Source organism: Ambystoma mexicanum, chromosome 5p (assembly GCF_040938575.1).
Source record: "Ambystoma mexicanum isolate Mex_15411 chromosome 5p, UKY_AmexF1_1, whole genome shotgun sequence".
NCBI classification, from domain to species: domain Eukaryota; kingdom Metazoa; phylum Chordata; class Amphibia; order Caudata; family Ambystomatidae; genus Ambystoma; species Ambystoma mexicanum.
The window spans coordinates 508,521,193-508,537,083 of record NC_090930.1 but is presented as its reverse complement, the minus strand read 5'-3'; the positions used below and the strand labels follow the sequence as shown (position 1 = coordinate 508,537,083).

The 15,891-nt window shown below is 42.5% G+C and overlaps 1 protein-coding gene across 3 annotated transcripts in view; it reads right to left on the bottom strand.

Moving 5' to 3' along the window:
- Positions 1-8,157: 8,157 nt before the first annotated feature.
- The window catches only part of LOC138481051 (transmembrane protein 182-like), a 498,008-nt gene continuing 490,274 nt past the window's right edge, over positions 8,158-15,891 (bottom strand). For 2 of the 3 annotated variants that reach the window (XM_069612917.1, XM_069612918.1), the window contains one exon: positions 8,158-9,356. In XM_069612917.1, coding sequence (XP_069469018.1) covers positions 9,127-9,356 — 230 coding nt within the window. In that variant the 3' untranslated portion in view covers positions 8,158-9,126. The remainder of the gene's footprint in view (positions 9,357-15,891) is intronic. The other variant, XM_069612919.1, reaches the window with a different exon arrangement.

Below are 15,891 nucleotides of genomic sequence, written 5' to 3'. Positions count from 1 at the left end.
AAGGAACATGGGGAATAGCCATCTTGAGTATTTGACACTCCTAAATGCATTATCATTGCAATAAAAGACAGCATGTGATGTTGTATTGGGAACAAGATGAACAAGGTATCAAATGACACCAGCATGATCAAGGGGGCATTCAAAGTAACAAAACCCTTGCTTCTGACAATGAAATATCTGTAATTTATGTTATTGTTATCATTTTATATCTGTTGTTTTCTTATAGTGAAGGTTTATAATGATATGTTTTATATATAAAGTATGTTTGTGGAAATTTCTTTTGAATATTGATTATAACCAAAAACGTGATGGGTGGAAGGTTTTTAATAAATCTGAAACACAGGCAGTGCTCTGGGCAACCTTCCAAATCACAGTTTTTTGGTCTGTGTGTAACCTTTGCAGAAGGGGTCCAGCCATGTGCAAATCCATCAGGTACTGCCACCAAAGGGAGCAGCCCAGCCAGAACCACTAGGCCAGGTAGTAGGCCAGGTCCCCTCTGCACAGAAACACAAGCAACCCCAGACATATTTCGGCCTTGTAGGTCCTCATCAGTCAGGTGAAGCTTGGTTTCCAATGGCGCAGCGAGCAAGGGACCCACGTCGGGGCATACCCCCTCTCACACAGGGAGACAAACTATAACACAAAATGTGATGGATGGAAGGTTTTGAATAAATCTGAACCACTAGCACTGCTCTGGTCATCCTTTCACGCCATTATTTTTAGCCTGTCTGTGGCATTGCAGAAGGGGACCAGTCATATGCAAATCAGCCTGGTACAGCCACCAATGTGATGGCTTGGCAGGTAAGGAACGATGGTCTGGAGGGTTACCCAGAGCAATGCCAGAGATTAGTATTAATTCTAAACCTTCCAGTCATCACCTCTTTTGTTTTTCTGCAGTAACCCCGGGTGGGATGGGTATGCACAGACGTGGGTCCGGTGGCTACTGGACCTAGTGCCCCAACCTACTCCTCACTGATGAGGTCCAACAAGGCTGAAACATGTTTGGGGATGCTTGTGGTATCGTGCAGAAGGGATGTGACCTATCAGTTCGGGCTGGAATGCCCCTTTAGGGGAGGACCAAGCCTGATTTGCATAGGTGTTTCCCCTTTTATAATGGCTTGGCAGGCGAAGACCGATGGTCTGGAGGGTTGCCCAGAGTAATGCCAGAGGTTAAGATTAATTGTAAACCTTCCAGTTATTATCTCTTTTGTTTTGCTTTTGAACTATTGCCAATTCATAAAAAAAACAAAAAAAAACAAAAAAAAGAGAGATGCAAAGTGTCCTCATAGTTATCCATGGAAGATGGTTTGTGCTGGAAGAAGATGGCTTGTGCTGTAATGGTAAACATGAATATCATAAAAAGTGGATGACATCCCCTGCACAGGGAAGCACAAAAGGGCTACTTGGTTCACCTCATATTATGAAGAAAGGAGGGCTCTAAGGGCCCCTGTCAGAACTCCACATAAGGTCAGGTGTGCTGCCACAGTAAAATCACAGATGCCAGAACAAAAGTACAGGTCTCCCAGCACTGGTAACCAAAAAATGTGAACCAGTGCCCCAAAAACAAATGTTTGCTTGCATTGGGGGAGTGAGGCGGAAAAGCCTCACTCACTCTAAAAGTCAATTACAAATCCAGATGGTAGTGCTGGGGACTCAAGGGAAGAAGGGGGAAGATTTACACACAAAAAAATATTCCTAACAATTTCCATATCATTAACTTTGGTGTAATACCTGCGGGAGAATAAGTACGATCATATGTATGGCACCTACCTATGTAACACAGAATGGATGAAGAACTGGATTTGGTCTTGTGACACACCTCACTTCAGATTCTGGACTAGATTATGAAGACAACTTAGTCTGGTTGTTGGAAATGGGCTACTTCAGGGTACATCTACATACTCACCTGAACTATGCTTGAGTAATCTCCCAGGAAATCAACGATCCTCTGAACATGTGTGTAAAGTCAAGATGGACAATGGTTGTCTTTAAGTACTGAATTGTCAATCCAATAGAAATAGCTGCTGCTTAAAATAAGGAAAAATGAAGAGGCAGATATGGAATATGTAACCCCTTTCATTATCATGCTACATGGCTAATTTGCAATGATGCTGTCCACCAGGAGGATAATTGTTTCTCCTTTTTTTGTGCCAACCTGGGACCTCCGGTACACTCTTCCTTGGTGATTCTACAAGTATCCTTACAAACTAGTCATGGAGATCCCATATCCATGCTCGCCTTGGTGGATTGCGGGGCCATGGGAGTATTCCTTGATGATGAATGGACACAACGTCATCAGATTCCTCGGGTGAAAAAAGAACAGGTTCAGACTGCCCAATCACATAACAGTCTAAGGCCCTTTGTCTGGCAATCAACAATCATCAGGGGTTCCTTTGTTTCGACATAATTAAGGCAGCACATTACCCTGTGGTATTGGGCATGCCCTAGTTACACAAACATAATCCATACATCAATTGATCTTCTAGCTCTTTATTCTTAGGCTCAGAATACTGCCTCGCTGATTGGCTCGTACTCGGTCAAGACTCGGACCGCAAACAAAGATCCTTTGATAGGATGTATGGAAGAACAAACATTCCCTCTTCCTAATCTAAATCATGTACTCTTAGAATACTATGGTTTTGCAGATGTGTTTTCAGAATCCATTGTGCAGTTATTACCATCATATCATCCGGAATATTGCGCTATCAAAACAGTTGAACAAGATGTCATTCCCTTTGGAAGAATGTTTATTCTCTCGGCTCCGGAAAAGAAAGCCTTGAAGGAGTATTTAGAGATCAACCTCAAACATGGACTGATCAGACTATCTAAGTCACCGGCAGGTGCCTCATTGTTTTTTTGTGCCCAAAAAAGACACGTCTGAGTTACGTCCCTGTTTGGATTACCAAGGATTAAACCAAGTCATCCTAAAAGACAGATACCCCTTGCCCCTTAATTTGGACATATTGCAGGCTATTCAAGAGGCAGTTCATTTCTCTAAGTTGGATCTACGGGGGACTTACCACCTTATACGGATTAGGGCAGGAGATGAGTAGAAGACAGCATTCAGAACACCCTTCGGGCACTTTGAGCTCTTGGTAATACCCTTTGGATTATCCAATGCCCCTGCAGTCGTCCAGTGGTTTATGAACCGCATATTCTCTGGCATGCTATTTCACTTTGTTATTGTGTATCTGGAAGACATACTCATATTCTCCATAGATCTTACACAACATCAATGCCATGTCAACAGGGTTTTGACTCGCCTTCAAGAGAATCAACTCCTAGCCAAACCCGAGAAATGCCAGTTTCACTGTTTGATATCTGGAATTCTTACTAAGCCCTCTGGGTATTTCCATGGATCCTAATAAGGTCTCTGCCATTACATAATGGCCTCAACCAGCTACTGTGAAACAAATCCAGTCCTTTTTGGGTCTAGCCAATTTTTATAGGAAGTTCATACCCAACTTTTCAACTATTGTTCAGCCCATCATCTTTTTATTGAAGAAAGGAGTACTCTTTGTTTGGTCTACAGAACAAGAAGCTGTCTTTGTCTCACTAAAAAGAAAATGTACTGGATCCCATTCTTTGTCAACCTGACACTACCTTCCTGGTGGAACTGTATGCATCGGAAACTGCGATTGGCGCGGTAATCAGACAGATGCAACAGGATTTGGAGGAACATCCCGTTGCATATCTTTCTAGGACACTTTCTGAGTGTGAAATATACTGGCTATCCATCAAGCCTTTATTGACTGGCAACATCTTTAGTTAGGTGCTGTGTTTCCTGTGCAGATCAGAACAGATCACCATAACCTTCTAGTGCTTGAATCAATGGAATGCAGAAATAGCAGACAGGCTCATTGGGCTTACTTCTTAGCTCAATTTAAGTTTCAAGTTTCACATAATCCGGGTCAACAGAGCATCATAGCAGATGCTCTTTCCCATAACCCGAAGTTTCTCACAGACTCAGCTAAGCAATTCCTAAAAATGTTTCTAGAAACTGTGTTCATATGTCATGTAGACAAATTCCTGGAACAAGTGAATTAGGATACCCTTACCTGTGAGTGATGGGAACAGTACTGGCAACTTAACCCTTGGGGTTTATCTAAAAAAGAAGGAAAACTTTAAGGGTACTGCCTTGTTTCTACCTACAAAGTCTATAAGAGAAACTGCCATTTCCCTTTGTCATGATACCGGTTTGTCTGGACACCGAGATGACAAGGTCACCCAACAACATCTCAAAAGACATTTCTGGTGGCCAAAGATGGCACCCTCAGTAAAAGAATGCACACTGTCCTGTGCAAACTGTGCCCAAAACAAATATGACACACAACAACTATCTGGATTGTTACACCAGCCTGAGTACTGTCTAGACCATGACAGGTCGTAGCAACAGACTTTATAGCATAACTACCCCCTTCTAGGGGTTGTACCACCATCATGGCTACCATAGACTTGTACTCTTGTATGGTCGGCTTCACTACCCTAGCTGAACTACCCTCAGCCACCGAAATGGCAAACATTTTTTTTTCTGGAATATTGCATTTGCATGGTCTACCATCCACCATGATATCGGACGAAGCACTCAATATACATCATGATTTTGTTCTCAACTCTGCCAACTGCTCGGTGTTCGAAGGGCCTTATCATCTGGATACCTTCCTCAAAGCAATGGGATAACAGAGAGGGCCAACCAAACCCTCGAACAATATCCTTGATGCTTTTCATCTCAAGTATGTGGCGATTGGGCAGCGCTTCTTCCTATCGCTGAATTTGCTTACAGCATTCTTCATTCTTCTTTGAAAACCAGTCCCTTTTTCTGCAACTAAGGCTTTCACCCTTCAATTTTTCCTGCATATGCCACTGGAGTTACTTCTGTACCTACCATTGACTCAAGTTCGTCAAAGAGCATATATTGACAGCTAGTGAAACCACTAAAAGATTTGCTGATCGCAAACACCACCAATCCCCTTTGTACTCTGTGGGCGCTAAAGTTTGGCTATCATTCAAACATCTTCCTTCCAAGCTTTCTCCTCATTAATATGGAATATTTACTGTGAACAAGGTCATATATCCTGTGGCCTTTCGTTTACACTTGTCAATATCTTGGAAACAAATTCATCCACTATTCCATACTTCACTTTGGAAGCCTTACCAGTCTTCATCCAGAAAGGCACTTATTCCACCTCCAATTGTTTCCAATGATCAAAAGTGGAATTAGATGTAGCCAGACTATGTGGCTCAAAGTACCGAAGAGGATGTCTAGAGTATCTTGTAGATTGGAAGGGCTAACCTCCAAGTGAACGTTCCTGAGAGTATGCCACCAACATACATGAACCTCGTCTGCTCCGCCGGTTTCATCGCCTCCATCCAGGCAAGCCCGGTAGACAGATTTTTCAGAGGGGGCATGATGCCATACTTTTTCACCCCAGGTCTCTCTGATCTGCCTGGAGACATCATTCTCGCCTCACGGGGGCCATTTTTTCTTGTAAGATGGCCACCGCTTATTCTCATGGACATCTCCAGGAGCAGTCTAGTGTTCCGCAGCCTCAGCTGTCTGCAGTCTCTAATACTGGTGCTGTCGGTATGCTTCACGTCTCAACGCTCAACAATCTGGTACCTATCTCCGTGCTTCTCTCGTTGCCTCCCTCCTGTGTCTTCCTCCGCTCCTTCTCAGACCTTCCTTTCTGGTTCCTTGTCGTTCTTATCCACTTCCATTCCTGTATTTGAACTGCCTTGTTCCACCTACGGCTCTCTTCCATGCTACCGGGGTCTTCTCTTCACTACCATCAGCTGTTGTAACTATTGAACACCCAACAGACAACTTGTGCTGGTTTTTCTCCTCTTTCTGAGGGATTTTCCTGCTTTTGGGCAGTCTCCCTGGGGCTAGCTTACCTGATTTTTGACCTTCAGTCAGAGTGGCATCTGGGGAGGCTCGCCCTTACCTCAATGAAACTTACTCTAAAAAGAAATCACCTAAAGGAAAGGACTCCAAGACAGACACTCAAAAGAAAACACAGGTGAGCCTCATCCCTGAATCTACAGAGCCTGACAGTTTTGTCAATTTTAATAAAACAGAAATATGGTGAAATAACTCGACAGAAGTTGTAAGATATGATATTACAAAAAAAGACAAAAAAATGAGAGTAGTCTTTAAAAATGTATGACTGTTAAATAAATAAATACACCTCATTTTCGAACTGTTAAAGTAAAGAAATGCGAAATATCACACTCCCTGTCTAAGTTTGTGGCTGCAAGCAAAGAATTATGTTTAAAAAAGCACATTTATTAACCTTCTTTTGCACACAATCAGTATTATTAATTGTGTTGTGGTGTTTATGATAAATTGTTCTAAGATGAAGAAATGTGTATGTTGCAGAAACAATTATAAATATTGGATTTATATATAATTTCTGAAAAACAGTTTTGGAGTTTCCATATGTAGCGATAAAATAACAAAGCTTCAAGGTTCACGAGGTAACTATTTGAAATGATAACAAAAGAACGAGGAGAGGGTAGTGTGTGTTGGTTGTTTTTGTCAATGTATAGACCAGGATTGTGATCAGTAATTCCTTTCCTCACGATCATTAACAACATGCATTTGATTCAGTGAATACTTTTAAGGGTCTCAGCAGGAAAGTAGTATTTTTTAGACTGAAAGGATGAACAGACCACTGATCTTGTGAACTAGGTTTCTATAATTCATTGCCACACATAGCTGTCTACTACTGATGCTTTCTGAGACTAAAACTCTTAGTCTTCAATTGGCAGATATAGGAAAACCACAGAAGAAGTATTTCTGCATATTCTTCCTGTATCACCTGTGTTTTCCCATAATGCCAGGCCTGTCAGAGGAGTCTCCCCATGACTGTAAAATCAATGAGGGATGAGGAGACACAGATGCCAGACTCCCATAGAGGACAATCATGAAGATTCTACTGACAGAGGAGCCATATTTGAACTCACAATGGTTATTCGGGGTGAAGAGGAGAAGCTTCAAGACCTGTGGTTGGAACCTAATCTACTTGGCTGCCAAATTAATGAAATCAAAGTAATTCTACTTTCTTTTAGCTTCACTGTTGTTCCGCTGTAGATTACTGTACGGCTATGAGAAACCTAGGATTATTCACAGGCATGCAGAAACCAGCATTTTTGCACGCCCATCTCAATTGCTGTTCCACATTTGTGAAGTGTGGCTCAACAGGAGACTTCCAGTGGAATACCATGATCCCCAGATGTGAAAGCAGTCATAGTATTGCCCAGGGATTGCCCACAGGACAGAGAATGGTGGGCAGAGCTGGGCTGGCCTACAGGGAACTCTGGAGATTTCCCTGTTCTCCTCTGCACCATGGGCTTCTTCTGTGTGGGTATCCTGGATTTCTGCTCTCTTACATTTGTTCCAGTGTACCTTTCTCCCTTTCTTTCATCCCCCTTCATTGGAGTAATCTCTTTGTATCGATACATGTGCTCCAAAATCGGCCAAAATGTCCTTGTGGATAAAGTTGGGCTTGCTTGCCTGTTGTAAAATGCGGTCATTTTGAAAAATATTTCTGGGGCCACATTTGGTTCCCAGTCCACATGCTGATGGTGGGGTATGCGTCCAGACTTAAGAAACCCCAGGACTGTAAACAAAATATTCTAGCCAATGGCTCATCCCTGCTTCTGCTCAACTGATTTATATGTTGGCATGTCCGCCTCTCTGAAGGCATGCTGAATTTCTGCATTCATGGTACAAAAGTAGATCATTTTCAGAGCTAGGAGCCCCAGCGAGGCTCCTAACTTCCCTGTTTGTAGTCCTGAACAGAATCCAATTAATGTGCTTGGCAGAACAACCAAGGGAGCTTCACGGGTGAATTCCCTAGAGTAACTTCACAACTTTATGGAGTGCTCCCTAATGTTTGTAGTGTGTAGGTAGAGACAGCTTGAAATATCCCACTAGGCAAGCAGGAAGCATTTACGTTGGGTTAGGCGTGGTTATACAGGTGCAGTGAATCAACTTCATGCATTCTAACTATGCACAATAGGAATGCAATGGTTTTGTTTTCTATGTAGTCTTCTGGTGTGCTTCTTATGAAAATGCTTATTGATTCTTATTGACTCCATGGTGATGTGTTGATTAATCACATTCCAAGGGTTAATAAAGACAGTGGAAACGTATGAGTTTATGGTCTTTATATCAAGTGATGTGCTGTCACCAGATTGTTTACATTTCGCAAAGTCCAATTTCGTTTTCCAGTGCCATTGATTGTAATCTGTTTCAGGTCAGTCACCACCAAATACCAATAAGCATAACCCAATTTACAAAATATAGTATGACATTATGCACTCTGTTTCACCTTTGTTGGTAGTTTTAGCAGTGGCCAATAGTTAGACAGGGGTGAAGAGCAGATAACTGTATCTAAATCTGCAAACAGATTTCCGATACTTTTTTGCTACTTTCAGAGTCACTCACGTCACAAATTGTCTGAAGTATGTCATGACAATACCGAGGTCTGCATTGTGTATTCAATGGGACCCTGACAGACATATCTACTTAAGAATACCTCTTTTTGCTCCAATAATATAAAGGAAATGAATGGATTCAAAAGTGTTGATCAGATCATTGTGCTAAAGTGTTAAAGCTGCATCAGTTCTGCAATTGTATGAAACTTCAAAATGGGTTAATGATGACTTCAACGTGAGGTGATTCTGGACACACTGTCAGATGCTTACGTGTGCAGTTCTTCATTACTTATCACATTTCAAAATTATAAATGGATGCTCCTGGACAGACGGTTCTAGCAATAGGAGCCAGGACAGTGAAAAACATCCTTCAATCACTTGCAGAAAACCACAACATTGCTATGCGGCAGAATCTCTAGAAGTGTATGCTCCCGCACAATGGACTCTATGGCATATGCTCGACTACCATTAAAAACAGTCACACGCCCATTGAAACTGACAATCATTTCCCATTCTCCCTGTTGCCGCTTTGAATTCTTCTGAGCATTTCTAGATTGTATTCTCATCGTCGTTCAAAAATGTTGTTGGCTGCTTGAACTGTCAAATTGCTCTTTGTTGCCTTATGTCTTCACTCCCAATCCACAGTGGTAGTAGTCCCCTGCAGTATTCTAGACGCTGAGCATTTTACTTTTGTGCATTCAGGATACTCTGGCCAACAAGGTAAAACAGAAGTCCGGATAGCATAACTAGGGGAATCCCAGCAGCAGCGAACATGAAGGACCATCCATAGTACACGTTCATGTGGTAATCGTCCACACAGTGTTCTTCCCTTGCCAGAAGGATGTATTTCTGCAGGTTGGCTGCAAACTCCTTCCAAATCACAAATAGAACAATCAGTGTAGAAAACAGGAATCCTGAAAAGAAAAGCACAAACAAGGAATTAGTATTTTAGTTGTGAATGTGAGATATTCAGCATCATACACCTAAAATGACCAACTCTAAAAAGGTTGATGTTGAAATCCAACACAGCGCAAAAACACAACAGTTACAGAAACTGGAACATGATTGGGTCTTGCAAGTGAGATGTAATGTAAGCCTTACAAGCAAAACACGGGTGCAGCAATCAGTGCCATTCCATTGCTTCGCTTTAAAGGAGTAGTATCTACCACAATTGTATTGATTTTAATGACTTCCCTTCATGAATAGTCATTCAAGTAAATGTGTCAAATCTCAAACATCTCAAATGAAATGTGATGTGCCGACGAAAGTAAAACTGTTGTGTAGCCTTGAGTCCTCTGTATCTTGCCCCCATTGTTTAGCAGGTCACCGGAAGACAGCTGTTTAACAATGGATATTGTTGATTAGAACAGGGGATTACACTGTAGTAATTTTGATGAACACCTCGATGTAAAGAGGGGTGCCTAAATGGCACTCCCTGCAGTAGATGAGGGACTTAATCATTATATTCTCCAAACAAAATTCATGTTACATCTAAAATGTGTTGTAACAACCAATAATAAAAAAGGACATGATATGGTATGATTGGTTATTTATAAAACGCTTAATACCCAGAGGTTTCTAAGCATGGACCCGAGGATCGAACCTTTGGTGCCCCGTGTCGTCTTGCTTCCAAGGCGAGCACCTTGCCCCTGAACTATCCTCCCAAGACATCACAACATAGCTTCAGTATGAATTAGCACTAATATTGCACGACACAGGGGATGTGTCATTTATTTGTGAACTAGCTCTTTGGCTCGCTAACTTGGACCAAGAAGACTTCTGTGTTCACTGAGCCATCTGCCCTCTTGTATAAGGTGTCCATCTTTGACAATGTATTGACCCAGTGAACTGTTTTCTAAAACCTAAGGGGCCCTTGTTTGATTTGGACTCTGATTACTCTAGGTGTAAGGATATTGGAAAGATATTTGTTTTAAAACAAGCCAAAGGGAGTAAAATACAATTTACAGCAGAGAAAGAATTAATGAATACATTTAAGTATTTAATTAATTAATGAGTATGCACATGGATACCCCTTTGTGTCGACACTAGACAGTTTAAAATTACCTAGAAGTCCTCTGTGAAAAGGGGAACTGCTTGCTTTAAAAACATCTTCACTGCAAAACAACTGCAGTTTGCTCCTGTTCTCGTAATACTTATATTTCCAGTAATTTGGGCATTGTCACCACATATGCCCCCCGGATGCTTCCCCACCGCATCCCCTGCAGCAAGTGTTGGATGTCTTCTGATGCATTTTTGCCAGTTTACTTGGGGTGAGGTGCCACTGGTGCATCGGTTTTGCCCAAATTTCATGAATAGGTTGAGTAGTGTTTTTAATATAATAAAATCTGGAAAGACTCCAAGAGACTGTAGAGTGCTATTGTCTTGCATGACTATTACTAGGACTAAAATATAACTTCTTCTAGGTGTAAATCGTCCCCAACATGGGATGTTTGAAGTAAGAGCATTAGTTGATAGGACAAGCATTAAGGTAAACAAGGTAGGCGCCATGCAACTTTCAAAATGCTATTTTTTGGCCCATGACCTTATAAGGATGGAAATGCCCGTCCTCCACTTTACACTGGCCATACGGAGAAACACGTTTGAAATATAACGATTCTTTATCAGGAAAAGACATGTAAAAATGCAGAGTGATAATGCAAGATCAGGTATCATTAGAATTCTCTTTTAAGAAAACAAAGAATTTAACCTGAACAGAATTTGTAAAAATTGCAAGGTGTTCCGATATGCAGACGCCTTTTGTTTGGCGGGCTCACAACGTTTTGGATAAATATTGAGCATATGGAAGATGTAGGTAAATATGAATAAAGCTGTCAGTTTATACGTAGTTATTACTTTGACGTTAGAAGTGTTATAATATATTGAATGCCCCTGTTCCATTTTGCCTCGATGGACAATCATTGAGATCTGATGTTTGGCTGATTACCAACACATGTGAGAAAGAATCAACACAGACAAAACCCACGGTAATGGGATGTGTGGGGCAAAGAAGGCCGGCGAAGTTGCTCCCAATGGTTTGTAACAGAGATATTATTCCCAGAGTGAATGAATTTGACTATCTGGGGCTGCGATTCTCAGAGACATTCATGGGTATGGCGCATATTGATATGATATGATATGATATTTTATTTATATTGCACTCGTACACAGTTGTTTCAGAGCGCGACCAGGCGAAGGGAGGGGAACAGGGGAGAAGAAAAAACAACGATCCTACTAGGCCCAGTGACATTGAGAACGCGCAAGTGCATGGGGAAGGGAAAAGGGGGAAAGTGCATGGGGAAGGGAAAAAGAGAGAATTGCAGAGCATAGGAGAGAACACAATAAATAGTAAGTAAATAAATAATTAAATATGGTGTTAGCAGTGGTAATGCAGCCTGTAAGAGGCAAAGGTGGTAGGTTTAGTCAGATAGTGTGTATCTGATAAGTGCAGAGGAAAAGTGGGTGGGGAACTGTATGGGTTATAGATACAGGCCCCAGTGCAAGGGGTGGCCCGGAGGCAGTGCAAGAAGATATTTAGTGACGATCTGCCAAGTTTAGCCAACAAGTGGGAGGGATTTCTCGATTTTTGTCCCGCTGTAAAGGACAACTGTTGGATGTTGTCCTAAAAAATGTATTCCGCCCAGATAAAAGCAGTTACCTTGTATGGAGCACCGCTCTGGGGCTTCCAGACAGTCACAGAGATTTAGGTGAAAGAGAACTGATTTTTGAGAAGGCTATTGGGACTTTCTGGAGTGGATCCCTGTATCTCTATTCATAGGAAACTGGGAGTAGAATTTTGGGGGGACCAGTGGGCTTTGGCTCTCCTATATTGTTCGAGCATTGTCCAGTGGAAATATTCAGGCACTTTCACCACCAGTGAACCTGTTGACCAAAATCCTAATGAGATCCTACAAAGGGAGCCTACGAGAAATGTTTAATAGGAAAAGAGATCTCAGGGAGTCTGCAACTATTTCATATAAAGCACATGCAGTGATCAGCCGTGTGGAAGAGATCCAGCCCTATTTAACTTGGGGCTCTACTATGAGAGACTGCTGGCTGCTCACTCGTTCGAGATTTGACTGTCCACAGCTGAGGGGTAGCACAGCAAAATGGCGTGGGTTTCCCGTCGAGGTTGCCCAGCGTGTGGTATTGCTAGAGAGGACCTGGTACATCTCTTATTGTTCTGTCCTGCCTATACCAACATCAGACGGTCTACTATACTGCCGGTGCTTAGGTCAGCCAACATCCGTACCTATAGGCCGGTGGTTATTTATCTCCTGACAGCAGATCCTGTTTTGACAGCATGGGCACCACTAACATTTCTGAAGAGAGCTATGCACCGAAGAAAGGGGCGGCTCATGTAAATGCACTGAAAATAGGCTATTTTCTGAAGAATTTGAAAGTAATATGCCAACTGTACTGGGAGTATCTTGTGGGCTTTTCTTTCCTTTTCATTAATTATTTGCTATTGATATATGCGACGACTTGTTAAGTTGTATGGATAAAATCTGCACTGGTTTTATGTCTTTTTTGTATGTTATGTGATTTTATCGTTTCGATTGGTCTCCATCTCTGGGAAACGGGTTTTATATGTAATTATGAGCCGTCATTTTAAGTCACCATGTATTGCATTATTGTATATTGTATGTGTTTGATGGATCCTTTTTTGATTCAAATAAACATGTTGAATCAACATTATGTAAAATAATATTCACAAAATTACATTTTGAACTTGAAAAAGAACTTGAAATGCATTTTTGCTAATTAATCAAACAATTTCTGTTTTTGGATGAAAAAGATCTATGAGGAAGATATGTCTTCCTTATCTAAGTACATTTTCTTCAATGAAGGGGAGGAGAAATATGGGCTGGTCACTGCAGGTGTGAAGGGTTGAATGGGATAGAGTGGTTGATGGAATGATGTGTCTGGAGAATGTGTAGCTTAAGGTGTACAGTAAACAGGATTGGCACTGGTGTTTACAGATGAGCTGTCAGTGCCCAGAAATTCCCACAAATCTTAGGGAATACTATGAAATAGGCATGAGTGGGCAAATAGTTACCAATTTTTGTTACCCATCAACCTCTGAGATTTCATTATGGGAGGGCAAAAGGTTCATGCTCCACAGCACAGTCCCCCACATGGGGAGGAGGCCCAACGATGCATTTTGATGTGGGGGCGATATAAATAATACACTTCAAGCTATTGTATAGGGCATTGCTGATGGTCCGCTGCCTGAATATTGTTTACAAAAACTTTGCTATCTGATCAAGTTATCCTGTAATGCATTCAGTGTTTCGCGTAGTGCATATACTTTGTGTGTTCACTATAGTACATTTTGTTTAGCATGTTCACCTTTCTCTGGGGCATATATTGATCATGTTATTTATTTATTTATTTATTTATTTATTTATTCAGATTTATTTAAAGCGCACGTCAGCCCGGGGGCATCGTGGCGCTGTTACATGAGGACATACATAATCTGGTTACCGTGGAAGGAAGATGGTTACAAAGCAGTTTTCATTACAAGGCACATTTCGTAACAGACGTATGCGAGCTGGAGTGGGTGAAGGAAGGATGGAGTTAGTTGAATAGAGTGGTTTTGAGAGATTTGCGAAAGGAGTACAGAGAAGGTTCTGCTCTGAGTGAGTTAGGGAGGGCATTCCAGAGCTTAGGAGCTATGCGTGGGAAGCCTATGCCGCCGGCTTTGGCTCTTTTTACAGTGGGTACTCGGAGTTGGTTGGCGTGATGGCTTCTTCTGGGACGGATGGAAGAGTTCTTAGTTATAGTTTCAGATAGGTAGGGGGGTGCTGTGTGATTGATGCACTTGTGTGTGAGAGTGAGGATTTTAAAGTTGATTCTTTCCTTGACTGGGAGCCAGTGGACAAGTCTTCTGGCCTGTGAAATATGGTCAGTTTTGGGGATGTGTAGTGCAGCGCGGAGGGCATTGTTTTGCACTATTTGGAGCCTGCTTAGGTTTTTAGACGATGTGCCTGCCAGGAGGGCGTTGCAGTAGTCCAATCTGGCTCCTATAGTAGTTCTGGCTATGGAGAGGCAGTTAGGCGTGGTGAGGTAAGGTTTGATGGCGTAAATGAGTTTGGTGGTCAGAGCAGACGCTGAGGCGATGGCGCTGGTTTGTCTAGTCATTGAGAGTGTGGCGTCAATGTAGACTCCTAAGGTCTTGACGGCAGAGGAGACAGGTATGCTAACACTGTCGATGATCATGTGAGAATAGTTGGGGCTGAGTTTGGTTAGTGTTTCGTTGGGGGCTAGGATGATGATTTCGGTTTTGTCTCCGTTTAGGCAGAGACCATTGATAGCCATCCAGGTTTGGATAGTCGAGTAGATTTTGAAGAGGGCTTCTGAGTCTCGGTCGTAGTCTCCGGAGAGGGGGAGGAGAACTTGTGTGTCATCTGCGTAGTTTGTGTACGCTATGTTGAGGGAGTCCAGTAAGTCAAAGAGGGGTTTGGTGAATAGGTTGTAAAGGGTCGGTGCAGTGCAGGACCCTTGTGGGACTCCACAATTTATAGTGGTGGGGGGGGCGCTGTCCTGGTCGGAGTACACTTTCATGGCCCTACCTTCAAGGAAGGATGTGATCCAGGTGGTAGCCTTGTGAGAGAAGTGTGCAGCATTGAAGAGGTGAGATGTGAGAATGCTGTGGTCGACCAGGTCAAATGCTGCAGAGAGGTCGAGCAGAAGGAGGAGAGCGGGTTTGCCTGTGTCCATTATTTTGGTAATTTGATTTTTTAAATCTAGAAGGGCAGTTTCAGTCCCATGGCCTTTGCGGAAGCCTGATTGTCTTTTGCCTAGGATAGTGTTGGTTTCCAAGTAGTGTTGGATTTGATTGTGCGCGGCTTTGTCTAGGATTTTTAGGAGAAAGGGGACGGTGGTGATGGGGCGATAGTTGTTAGGGGAGGAAGGATCGAGAGAGGGTTTTTTTAGGAGCGGGCGGACCCAGGCTTCTTTTAGGCATTGTGGTACAGTTCCAGATGCGAAGGAGGCATTGATGAAAGCTGTAATGATGGGGGTGAGGATTTCTGAGCACTCTTTGATTAATGAGGGTGGGCAGATATCCCCTTTGCAGGTGGAAGGTTTGATTTTTTTGAGGAGGTCCTTGACTTCGGTCTCCGAGACTTCTCTAAAAGCAAAAAGGGGTGTTTGTGAGAGAGAGTTGTTGGTGGAAGGTGTGGGCAAGCAGGTAGGGGTGTTGAGAGCTTTGCGTTGTGAGGCTATTTTGTCTTGGAGAGTTTTAACTTTGTTGAGGAGGGCAGCCTGGATGCCTGTGCACCAGGCTTCATCCTTGATGATTTCAACTGGGCCGGGGGCAGGTGTGGTGAGTTCTTTGAATATGGAGAATATTTCTCTTGATTTGGAGCTGGCATTTGTAATTCTCTGATTGTAGGATTCGGATTTGGCGTGGAATATGGCTTTTTTGTAGGTCAAAGAGATCTCTTT